General features: G+C 32.0%; 1 protein-coding gene across 1 annotated transcript; it reads left to right on the plus strand.

The window, feature by feature from the left end:
* Positions 1 to 4,082: 4,082 nt before the first annotated feature.
* LOC103492256 (NADP-dependent malic enzyme) lies at positions 4,083 to 8,778 on the plus strand. Its single transcript, XM_008452554.3, has 19 exons — positions 4,083 to 4,385; positions 4,751 to 4,871; positions 4,955 to 5,029; positions 5,258 to 5,409; positions 5,498 to 5,603; positions 5,692 to 5,757; positions 5,939 to 6,034; positions 6,149 to 6,220; positions 6,310 to 6,393; positions 6,478 to 6,576; positions 6,720 to 6,767; positions 6,845 to 6,898; positions 6,995 to 7,093; positions 7,199 to 7,288; positions 7,435 to 7,512; positions 7,608 to 7,682; positions 7,780 to 7,870; positions 8,276 to 8,404; positions 8,494 to 8,778. The coding sequence occupies exons 1-19, from the start codon at positions 4,234 to 4,236 to the stop codon at positions 8,580 to 8,582; spliced, it is 1,776 nt and encodes a 591-aa protein (XP_008450776.1). The 5' UTR covers positions 4,083 to 4,233; the 3' UTR covers positions 8,583 to 8,778.
* Positions 8,779 to 12,959: the final 4,181 nt, after the last annotated feature.

Below are 12,959 nucleotides of genomic sequence, written 5' to 3' on the forward strand. Positions count from 1 at the left end.
AAATGTTGAGTTCTTAAGTTTATTGATGTATTATATATATGGGTTTGTTGAATATGTTAGTTGAAATAATCGAAAAGTATAAAACTACGTTAACTATGTTTCATACATTATAACATGAGGATTTGAACCACAAATTTCGTAGATGCTAGTACATCGACTAAGTTTTTGTTGGCTTCAATCTTCAAACTTCGTGGTTACTAGTACGACTAAGTTTTTGTTGGCTTCAATCTTCAAACTTCGTGGTTACTAGTACACTTCAAATTTAAAAAGCACTGACGCTTTAGTTTGACTAGAGTGTTTGTGTCTAAACGTGTCAGACACTTGAACACTCCGATACTTGGTCGACATTTGTTAATGCAACAAATGTATTAGACATGCATAAAACACTTGTTGAGTAGATTAAAAAGATACATATATGACAATAATAATAATTTTTTAGCACGAGATTCATCAAACTAATTTGCATGTAAATGCATCAACTCATTTACTATTAACTTTCTTTTACTATAAGAATGATAAACATATAATCAAAAGTATTAGAGTGATGACTTTATTAGTAGTAAAAAGGGAAGAAGGTTTTATTAAAATTAATCAGCAATGATTTGTCACCACTAGTTTGAAGAGTGGCTATGCAATCATTGATGCAAATAAGTCATCCATGAAAAATAATGGAATTTACTTTTATCTCAACAAAGCATTTCCCTTTATTAAAAATAGTGGAATAGGCCTTTTCCCCCTCCATGGAGTTGCTTTCTAATTCAAAAGGAAAGGGAAGAAAAGATGTATAAATGATAGGAGAATCAACTTTTCAATACTTTTTACTTAAAGATGCATAAATCGTCGTAACTTACATTTTATTCCATCGAAGATACTTAAAAATTAGTTGAAAAACCAATAACGAGTTATTTGGAGGGCATCGAATTGGTTATAATAATTTGTAATCAAATGTGTGAAGTAATATATTAACATATAAAATTGAATTGGTCCCTAAAATAATCATTGGAGTTAGTCACGAATGTCAAGATAGGCTACTAGAAATAGTCGTCAAAAGTAGCTTCTCACGAAAATTGTACTTTAAATGCGATTTTTTTTTAGAGTTAGAGAGCGTGATGTAGTTGTTTTTTTTATTATTACCAAATAAAGTATAAAAATTTAAGAATATATATATATACTTAAATATGTGTAATTTGAACTTGTAAGATATTTTATTGAATAATTTATTAAATGTTTTAATTTAGAAAATAAACAAAAACAAATAAAAAAAAAAAAAAAGAAGATATGAATTAATTATCCAAAAGAGTTTATGATTAATTGAAGAACATTGAATAAGAGTTGTCACTTTGTTTCTTTTTGTTATATAATGGAACTCTTCATATTGGAATATTCAATTTCCAAAATATCTTATTCCATTATTCCATTTTATTATTTTCCAACCACCGTCCACTTGCCGCAGCCTCGCCTGGATTATCAACTTTCACGCCCCCGGCGACCACCACATGCCACGTGCCTTTCATTTTCTTTTCCCTTTTTTAAGCACGTGTACAAATTCAATACTAAAATATTATAATCTTTTTTCTCGGTTAAATAAATCTACGTCTTGAATAGTTAATTGACGTTCACTTCGAATGTTTGAATTTTTTATACATCTATTTGTTCGGATTAGAAAGGTTTAAATGGACAAATTTTTTGAAAAATTTGAAGCTTTATAATGTGTATTTTTCTCCATAGTTCGATTATTGTTTGCAATTAAACGTGTTTTGTATTCGCTACTTGTAAATGAGAATATTTTATTTCGTATAGTTTCAAATAAAAATTAATTTTAGTGGGTATAGATCGTTAAACTTGTGATAAAACTTTTTTTATTTGTGTTTAGAGAAAATAAATGGTTAATTTTTCAAAGTCCTTAGTCAGAGTGATTTTGTGTGTGTGGGTGTGATGAAAAATGTATATAGATACACATATAGGTATATAGTTTTAACTTTGGGATATTTGCAAATATAGTAAATATATTTAAAATAATTAAGTATAGTAGCAACATTTAAAAAAATTACAAATATAGCAAAATCTGTCAAAATCTACCAATGATAGGAGTTTATGACTGATAGACCATGTAGCAAATGTTAATTTATCACTGATAAATCATAAGAGTCTATCAACGATAGAAGTCTATCACTGATAGACTTTGCTATATTTGTAATTTTTTAAAAATATTGATACATACTTAATAATTATTCTAAAAGTTACTACATATTATAATTATCCTTTTAACTTTTAAACTATTAATTTATTTGAACTTTCGAATGTGAATGTGTATAGTATTTAAAAGTGATTTTTCCCACCTTAAGTAAATTGGATCTTTGGACCAAAATGAATAAAATTTAAAATTCTCCAACTTTTATTTGTTTAACCAAGAATATTAAGTGTGAGTAAATATTTTTATATATTTAGTGAAATTTAAAATTTACTAATTTGTCAAATCTTGTGAATTGAAATGTTACCAATAATAAATAAGCAATATATATATAAATCCAAATTGGCTTTTTGACTTTTTTTCTAAAATCAAACATTATGGATAATCATCCATGTATTAAAAATTAATTAAGTTCAATTTTCTCTATGACCATCAATTTTTGTAATAGTTAACCTATCTACATGTTAAACTACGATATGCGTTTCAAAATTAAATTATGATGCATACGTACTGATTTGAGGAGTCGAAAGCCAGTGGTGTAAGTTGGGTGCTTCGTGACTCTGCTGGATCTTTGGTGGGTGTGGGTTTTAAAAGGATTTCCAAAACTTGGAAGATTAAGGTTCTGAAATTGAAAGCTAAGAAGATGGACATTTTATGGATGTTGTCCTTTTTTGGTTATGTTGTTTCTCTGCTTCTGGTGGAGTCTGACTTGACAAAGGGCATAGTCTCTTTGGTTGATGTTGATTATGATTTGTTGGAGATCAAAAGGGTAGCTTGTACTATTCTCGCTTCTATGGCTGATATTCATTTTGCTAAGTGCTTGCATTTTTGTAACTCAGTCACTCGTTGGCTTGATATTCAAAATGTGATAACTCAACTAATATATATAGTATATGATAACAATAAATAAGTAATTTAAATCTTTCATTTCTACCGTACTAAAAATTGGTATAAAGTTTATCCAATGATCTTTATAAAAAGAAAAAAAGTTTGACTCAACATCTTTCTTTTCTCTTTCAAAAGTTATTTGATCTACTTTTAGTGGATAAAAAGGATGAGTGAATTGTGATATCAAACTAAGAAAAAGATTGTTATTATTAAACCCTACAACATCACCATGACAAAGATGTTTATATATTAAAACTATTATGAAGTTCAACGAATACACATTCTAATCTAACATATGATTTATAGGTCTCGTTTTGAATTTATTTAGTTAGTTTATAGATTTAGTTAAAAGTTGCAACTTTGATTGTTTTATGTACTAAATATATAACGTGTAGGTAGAGAAATTAATAATTGATTATCGCTCCAATTAATTAAATATTCAATTCCAAAATGCTACAAATAAAAGAAATGAGATCGTTGAGTATAAAATGGCTAAGAAAAAGAATTAAATTGAAAGAAAAGAAAAACTTTATGTTACAAATTGGAACCAAAAATGAAAGAAAAATGGAGTGATCTGTACAACGAGGAACCGGGGCCAGGCGGCGGTGTCTGTTCAAAGAGGGCGGCTTTAGTTTATAATGAATGTCTTCTTCCTTCTTCTTACCCCAATCCATTTCTCTCTGTAAATTTCTCCAAACAATCAAAAGGGTTTAACATTTTCTTTCCTTTCTACTCTCCTGCGCTGCGAAGTTTCCGAGTGCTTCAGTTCATTTACTAGTATTGTTTAATCCTCAACAACTCATTCATCATGACCATCACTACATTTTGTGTATCCAACCATTTTTTTAATGCGAAAACGGACAATCTCGATTACCCTTTATCTAAAAATATCATATGATATCATTTTATCCGATAATGGAACCAGTGACCCCACTTTCTCACTCCCTCTGTTTCCTATTCTTGTTCTTAGTGATGCATTTTATTTGGCCAAATTTGACTTTGCCTTTTATCCCCGTCAATGGTGGCAAGTGGGTTTGGTTATTTAATGGACACCCAAGTCTTCCCAATTCGTATTGTGTTCTTTTCCTGAGGCAGATTTTTTTTCCACTCTTTTTTTTTGTGGGTTGTTTCAATTTTGAGTTTAGTGATCTGGGATGGAGAGTACTTTGAAGGAGATCGGCGATGGCGGTTCTGTGTTGGATTTGGACCCCAAAGCAACTGTTGGTGGTGGTGTTGAGGATATATATGGAGAAGACTGTGCTACAGAGGAACAGCTTGTCACTCCATGGACTTTCTCAGTCGCTAGGTAATCCAAGTTTCTTGGATTTTGGGGCTTGGTTTAATTGCTTTCTTTTGCTTATTTTGTTTTTACTTTGCTAATTTGTATTCAAAGTCAGAGATGTAACTGTTTAGTTTGACTGATTAACTACACACTCTTAGTTTCATCTTTGTGTTTTACTTAATCTTGGGAACTACTTACTTGCATCTTTAGGATTTGTGATAGGGAGTTATCTTGAATTCTTGAAAAAGGGTCACGAAGAGACTTTTGATTTTTACTCTAGATTCTGATCAAGCTGGTCTTTTGATTTATTGGATTCTTAGAATATTACTATTCCTTGCAAAATGGAGAATATTATTCATGAATCTTCGTTACTTCCTGATATGATGCAGTGGCTATTCGTTGTTGAGGGATCCGCATCATAACAAGGGGTTGGCATTTACAGAAAAGGAAAGAGATGCTCATTATTTGCGGGGGCTTTTGCCACCTGCCATTGTTACTCAACAACTTCAGGTTGCTACTGATGTTCCATTTTGAGATTTTTTTTGTCGTGTTCTTAAAATTCTTCTTGGTGACCTTTTCATTTGTGATACCAGGAGAAGAAGTTGATGCAGAACATCAGGCAGTATCAACTTCCACTACAAAAATTTATTGCCATGATGGAACTTCAGGTTCTTAGACCTACCATTCCCCATTTACTTTGCTAATAATTTGTTTCGCATTCAATTACCTGAAGTGAAAAATATCAGTCCTCACTTGTCTTTTTTTTTGGTACTTTCCTATTCTGGGTTTGATTATCTTTTTTTTTTTTTTTTTTTTTGAAAGCGGGTATGAATTTCTTGTTTGCTTCTACTTATGTGTAAATTTTGATTTAGTGGAGCTTGTAATTTGGTGTACAGGAAAGAAATGAAAGGCTCTTTTACAAACTTCTTATTGACAATGTCGAAGAATTGCTTCCTGTTGTCTACACTCCCACAGTTGGTGAAGCGTGTCAGAAGTACGGAAGCATCTTCAGGCGTCCTCAGGGTCTTTACATTAGTTTGAAAGAGAAGTAAGGGTGCTTTTTTTTTTTTTCCCTTTTGTCCCGTATATTAATGACTTTCAAGGTTCTATGTATCTTATTACGCCAAGTCGTGCAGGGGTAAGATTCTTGAAGTATTGAAGAATTGGCCCCAAAGGAGCATTCAAGTAATTGTGGTGACTGATGGTGAGCGTATTTTGGGTCTTGGTGATCTTGGTTGTCAGGTAATTCCTATGGACATATTTTCTGATGAACTAGAACTACTTGTTAACAGATCTACTGATCCTTGTATGAATTTTTTGAATGTTTTAGGGAATGGGAATTCCAGTTGGAAAACTTTCTTTATACACCGCACTCGGAGGAGTTCGTCCTTCTGCAGTAAGGATTTAGTTGAAAAAACGATTGCCTGTTCTTTTTTGTCAACAATGATGTATTTATGCTGCTTTTGTGGAAACTTTCTCCATACACTGCCGCATCAAGAATCATTGAACTCATTTATCTTAATTTAAAGCTTTTAAGGATATTCTTCTTTTCAGCTAATACCTCATTTTCTTGATAGTGTTTGCCTATTACAATTGATGTTGGGACAAACAACGAGAAATTGTTGAACGATGAATTCTACATTGGGCTTAAACAGAGAAGAGCAACCGGAGAGGTTCAGAACACATCTTTATTTTGCTTTTTTTCTTTTCTGTTTTACTTATATTTGAGCTGTTATAGATTTGTGAGTTCATAATGAACTCAAGTATTTTGCCTATGTTCGATGCAGGAGTACTATGAACTTCTAGATGAGTTTATGACTGCTGTTAAGCAGAATTATGGGGAAAAAGTTCTGATTCAGGTTAGAACATGGTATATTTATTGTCATTGGTATCTGAAGTTTGAACATTTCTTTACACAGTGGTTCTAAACTCTAATTGAAACCTTCAGTTTGAAGATTTTGCAAACCACAATGCTTTTGAGCTACTTGCCAAGTATCGCACAACTCATCTAGTCTTCAATGATGACATTCAGGTACGGTCTGTGTAATATCAATTTGATACTCATTATTTAGGAAGTAGTCAAGTTTTCTTATCCATACTCTTTTTCTTGTTTCAGGGGACTGCGGCTGTCGTTCTTGCTGGAGCTGTTTCCGCCCTCAAACTCATTGGTGGTACCTTGGCCGATCACACATTCTTGTTCCTTGGTGCTGGAGAGGTAAGATTTCTTCTTGCATTCCTCCGTCCCTCCCTTCCTCCTTGTATTTTTGTGAATTTCTTTGTGTAAATGGTCCTTTCATTCCAACTCCTTCACCTCCATGTTTGAATTTTTCCTTACATATTTTTTTGGCATGGCTGCAGGCTGGAACTGGTATTGCAGAGCTTATAGCCCTTGAAATATCAAAACAGGTTGGTAGATGTGAAGCTATATCAAACATAAATGGATTGCAACAAAGTTTGTAATTGATTTTTTTTTTTCCTTTTAGACGAAAGCTCCAGTTGAGGAGACCCGCAAGAAGATCTGGCTAGTCGACTCCAAGGTATTAGAGAGTTAATCAGAGAAACATACTTGTGTATGTTAATGAGCTAATATTATGGATTTTGGACTCAACCATAAGAGAACGATGTTCTTGTAGGGATTAATTGTCCACTCGCGTAAGGATTCACTTCAACACTTCAAGCAGCCATGGGCTCACGAGCATGAACCTGTCAAGGATTTATTAAGTGCTGTGAAGGTGTGAACCATTCTCTTGAGTTTCAGCTACTTCTCATAATCTCACTATGATTCCTTGTCGTTTTCGGCTTGTCCCCCATTGCTTACCTATTTCTTACGATGCTAGGCAATTAAGCCAACAGTCCTGATTGGATCATCTGGAGTGGGAAGGACTTTTACAAAAGAAGTCATTGAGGCTGTATCCTCCATCAACGAGGTTTCTATCTTCTCCTTCACGGATGCACTCATAAGTCATAAGCTCATATACGTATTAGATACATGTTGAATTTGCAAATAGGATTTACTGAGCCAAACATATTTCCCCAATGCACGCTGACATTACTTCACCGTATTATTGTGCAGAAACCTCTTATTATGGCTCTTTCCAACCCGACGTCACAATCTGAATGCACTGCTGAAGAGGCTTACACTTGGAGTGAGGTATATATCAAATACCATCTTATAGTGAAAGTTCTTTTTTCCCTCTTTGCTTTTTTGACAACTCGACTTACTTTGCTTTTATATGTCAATTGAAGGGCCGTGCAATCTTTGCCAGTGGAAGTCCATTCGATCCATTTGAATACAATGGGAAGACCTTTGTCCCTGGCCAGGTTTGTCTATTTTATCATCATGTTGGATGATATACTCTTTTGTATTGTTGTCATATATCAAGACCTGACCTTTTGAACTTGCCTAATCTCAAATCAGTCCAACAATGCCTACATCTTCCCTGGGTTTGGTTTGGGTGTCGTAATTTCTGGTGCAATTCGTGTCCACGACGACATGCTTCTGGCTGCCTGTAAGTAGGATTGTTAAATGAGCAATGACATTGAGTTACATATATACATGCACAAATATATGCACATATTTATTTTCTAATGATCAATAATGTTAAACTCGTACGATACACAATTATCATATGATTCAAGTTGATACGCGAAGGGAAAATGATTCAGCTCATGGGTTAGAGCTGGAAATAAGCATTATCATTTGATTCAAGAGTGTGAATAGATCTTGAATCTGATTGCCCAATTTAATGATACTACAAATGCTAGGTCATGCCCTGAAATCAAATCTATGAACTAGGCGATAATGTCAAGCTTTCCTAAACTTTATTTTCAATTTTCAAACCACGAGTATAATAGCAATGCTAAATCCTTAAATGATGGTATAATGAACAATTCTTTCGCCTTTGTCACACCAGCGGAAGCATTGGCTGCCCAAGTCTCCGAGGAAAACTACGACAAGGGATTGATCTACCCGCCCTTTACTAACATCCGAAAGATCTCGGCAAACATTGCAGCTAATGTGGCTGCCAAAGCATATGAACTTGGTGAGACATTTTCTTCGATTATGTTGCTACTCTTGTAGATTTGAATTCTCTTTGACATGATCTTAATCCATTTTCCTTGCATACTCCAGGTTTGGCAACCCGTCTCCCACGCCCTGCAGATCTAGTCAAGTATGCTGAGAGCTGCATGTACAGTCCCGTCTACCGAACCTACCGATAAATGCAACAACGTACCGTTCTTGTGGTTTGCATTTTAGAGCTTTTTAATAGGAGCTCTGTAATATCCTCATACTATTTGCTCTAAGAGAGAGCTTGAAGTCTTGCCAAAATCTATTACTTGTAATGATGTAATGTTGTAATGTTTTTTCCTTCAGAAGTGAGAAGTTATTCGTTAATGGAATAAGTTTTTGTATCAATTTCCAGCTGCTTCAATTTCTACTAATTTATTTAAACCTCTTCATTCTTTGGCTTTTGGTTAGGAATGAATCTGGAAATTATTAAACAAACAACACTCCTTAATGATAATACTATTTATAATACATGTATGACACATTGTACATTCATTGGAGGGGTGATTTAATAGTCATGAAGTTAACATATTAAATGTGGAAAGGTTTACAATTAAAGTTGAGCTGTTTAACACCAAGTTGGTGGCTCAAACGATCTTAGAGAAATCAACTTCACAGTTAAGATGTACGCCCATGGATGAAATAAATATTCATTTTACTTTTGATTTTCGCTTGATTGTGAGAAACCCAAAAGAAGACCAACGAAAGACTCCATACTAAAAGAGTGGAACTAATCATATGGAAGAGTAAGAGTTGTTGTGTAGACTAGTTCACCTGCCCAATACCAATGATTCTAAGAGCTAGCTTTTCTTTCCTTGACTCATTGAAAAGTCTCTTTCCTATTTCTTAACGTCTTGACAGAAGAGCATTATCACACCATTTCGTGTATTAACAGGCCCATCTATAACTAAAAAAAATATATTATCATACTTCAATCTAAAATTGATTTAGAATTAGAGTCTGAAAAACTAAATTAGCTACATCTGTGTGGGGTGCTTCGACGTACTATTATCGAGTAAACCTACTCATTCAATCAATAACCTAATTAGGTGGATCTTTGATAAACTACATATCATTAATGAATAACTATTTGAATTGACTTTTTAAGTATTTAGATTCAAATTCAATTGAAGGACACATACCGCACTTGTAACAGACAATCTAATGATATAAAAATCAAGAAAAGAGGAATAATGGAAAGATAAAAGGAGAAACATAATATCTGTGTAAGCTTATCAACTAGCAATAGGTGTTAAAAATAAAATGCTTACCATTTTGGATGAAAATAATTTAAAATTAACACAAAGTTGACCAAGAATATTTTTAAGAAAGAGAAGGTTTTTTTTCTTCTTTCTTTATAAGAAAAGTGAAGGCACTACATAAAAATAAAACCCATATTAGTTAATAAGTTTTTTTTTTCCCTCTTTACTTTTTTAAAGTAATACTTGACTTTCACATCTTACAATATATTATAAATTGTGAGTTGTTTTTAACTAAACAAAAGAATTTTTATGCAATATTTTTTTAATCCTTATAATAAATTCAAATGAATAGTAAACTAAAATAAATCAGAGCTAACATGTTTACTATGAAGACTACACATGGAGTCAAAATTTGTTTAAGAAGATAGACATTTGAATGTTGTATATATAAAATAAAAAGATAGTTGCAAATGTAGCGATTATATTCAAAATAATTAAGTATATAGCAACATTTTATAAAAAAAATTGCAAATATAGCAAAATCTGCTAAAATCTATCAATGATATGAGTCTATGACTGATAGACCATGTAGCAAATGTTGGTCTATCACTAATAAACCATAACAGTCTATCGATGATAGAAGTCTATCACCGATAGATTTTACTATATTTACAATTTTTTAAAAATATTGCTACATACTTAATAATTATTCTAAAAATTGCTACCTATTATAATTACCAACTTACCATAAGTATATGAGTCAAGTACAATAATGTACAAGTAAATTATAAACGTTGTGAAAATCATCTAGTCATTTACTGCTTTATACGATATTAGGAGTTTATTATACTTTAATTATGAAGTTAAAACTTCATTGACGTCTTGATATTTCTATTGTTCAACATTAACACACAAGAGTAAATTAACATTTTTGTAATATCAATAAAAAAAATCACAAAAGAAAGTAACAAAATGTCATCGATGTATCAAATGAACATTAAGGGTGCGTTTGGGGGAGGGAAAGAGTTATGGGGAAAAAAAATTATAATAATCCTAGGATTATGATAATCTTATAATCATCCTAGTGTTATAATAATATGTGTTTGGGGAAAAGAATATAAAAGGTTGTATTATAATAGTATGTGTTTGGGGGAGAGATTATGATAGTAGTGTTATAGTAATATGTGTTTGGGGGGAAGGATTATGATTGTAGTAATTTAAAAAATAATAATAGAATTTAGATTGAGTTATTTAGGTAGGGTAATGTAGGGTTGTAAGAAAGTAAAAATAGGATAAGATAGGGTTATTTAGGGATTATGATTATTTATCATATTCCTTGGGCCAAACACGGTTTGGCCCAATTTCCTAATCATTTTCCCTCTAAAACTCCACCCCAAACACGCCCTAAGTGTGACAACTCGTATAATTTACGAAATGGACAAAATATTTATATTTTAAAACACTTGGTGGGTAGAAATTTTTTTGTTTTTTTTGTAATGATTTTCTTTGTAAATAGTTGGTTTTTTTTATTATTATTATTATAATGTTGATAAAATTAACGCTCATAATTACTATCTATATAGATATTTGAAATCTTAATTGTACGTACCAACCCATCATTTTATTATCTTCAAAGTACTACAAAAGAAAGGAAAAAGAATGAAAAGAAAAAAGGTTTTCAAGTGAGATTTTGTGAGGAATTTGATGAGGTTGGAATTATGTTCCACGTGTTATCATTGAACGGCTGAGATTCCTTAGATGCCGTCTGATCAGTGCAATGAAAGTACAGGTACCGTTGATGTGACGTCAGATAAAGGACCCCACTTACCAGCTAGCCTATTGACGCGTACCGCTCTACATCATCCATTTTACACATTATGATATCACAGCCGTCGGATCACCCAATACGTGTCCGAATATGGCTTTCCATCAATTGGGTATAGACTATTATTAGCAATTAAATTTGACCTTTTAACGTATAGTTTTTATTTACTTTTTTCCTTTTTCTCTTTTCTTTTTTCTTTTTTCTTTTTTCTTTTTCTTTTTTCTTATTTTCTTTTTATCTATCTTTTTCCATCATCGACAGCTCATTCATTCGTGGGTCCCACATTAACCAAAAGTAGAAAAACAAAATAAATTTAAAAAAGAAAGAAAAAAGAAGTGGCCCCACAGTTTCGTGCCACGTAGCAGTTGTGTGTGTGTGTGTGTGTGTGTGTGTATTTCGCTTTTGTGTGTAGTTTCGCTTTTTATATTCTCATCACGAGGAGAAATTAGAAAACCATATGACTAAATATTAATTTACAAATTTATTAATTGTATTTAAATATAGATTTAGTATTAATCGATTTTCTTATATTCTTACCAACTTTATGTTATTTCAAAATATTTTTCTCTTCCCCTAAATTTAGTTGATCCAAAAGAAATTAAAGGTCTAAACTTTGGTCAAATGGTAAGTTCTATGCGGAATTCACAGTTTTCTTTTTCTTTTAAAAAATGTAATAAAGCGATAAAATATTTACACTAAACAATTTCGAAAACAGAAAATGCCTACAGATTCACGATGAAAAATGATGTCCACGCGTGTAATATATTTGGCTACACGACTAAACGATATTTTCTTTAAGATTCTTTGATACATGATCATTTAGATTTAGCTACATGATCGTTTTTTTGTACTCAATCGTTTAGATTTAGCTATCCAAATCTAAAAGGTTTTTTTTTTAAAGATTTTTTTTATACATAATCGTTTAGATTTGGTTATTTTAAGTACATGACCGTTTAAATTTGATTAGACGATGTTTTTTTAAGATCTTTTATATTTAGTACGAACAACCAAATAATAGTTTAAAAAAATAAAAAATATATATGTTATAGTTGGTAGACGGTCTTGAATAAAAAAAACTGTTTGAAAAAAGAAAAAGAAAAAGAGAAAGAGAAAGAGAAGAAAGACGATGGAAAGGAAAAAAATTGCAAAAGAGGAAGAGAAGAAAGACAATCAAAAGAAATGACAAACCTAAAATAATTGAAAAAAATGGCCACATTCATAGGCTTTTTCATGTTGTTACAAAGGTCGTAGTCGTAAATATTTTGTCAATTTGTTATGTTTATGAAAAATTTACTATTTTTTTGACGAGGCAAAGTCAACCCAACCTCTTATTGTATGGACTCATAGCCCAATCCACAAACCTTGTTTAACGAGTGAAAATTTGTATTGAAATTAGAACTCTTTTAGATTGAACTCAAATTAACATTTCGAATAATTATTCAACAATAATTTTGGCTCGCTTTTTTATTATTCAACAGCTAATCCATTGAACTTTGGCTCGC

The sequence above is a fragment of the Cucumis melo genome, chromosome 2, assembly GCF_025177605.1.
Source record: "Cucumis melo cultivar AY chromosome 2, USDA_Cmelo_AY_1.0, whole genome shotgun sequence".
Taxonomy (NCBI): Eukaryota; Viridiplantae; Streptophyta; class Magnoliopsida; order Cucurbitales; family Cucurbitaceae; genus Cucumis; species Cucumis melo.

Coding starts and splice junctions, on each gene's coding strand:
- LOC103492256 (XM_008452554.3), top strand. CDS start 4,234: ATGGAGAGTACTTTGAAGGAGATCGGCGATGGCGGTTCTGTGTTGGAT. Junction 4,872..4,954: donor TTGTTACTCAACAACTTCAG/GTTGCTACTGAT, acceptor TTGTGATACCAG/GAGAAGAAGTTGATGCAGAA. Junction 6,221..6,309: donor GGGAAAAAGTTCTGATTCAG/GTTAGAACATGG, acceptor TGAAACCTTCAG/TTTGAAGATTTTGCAAACCA.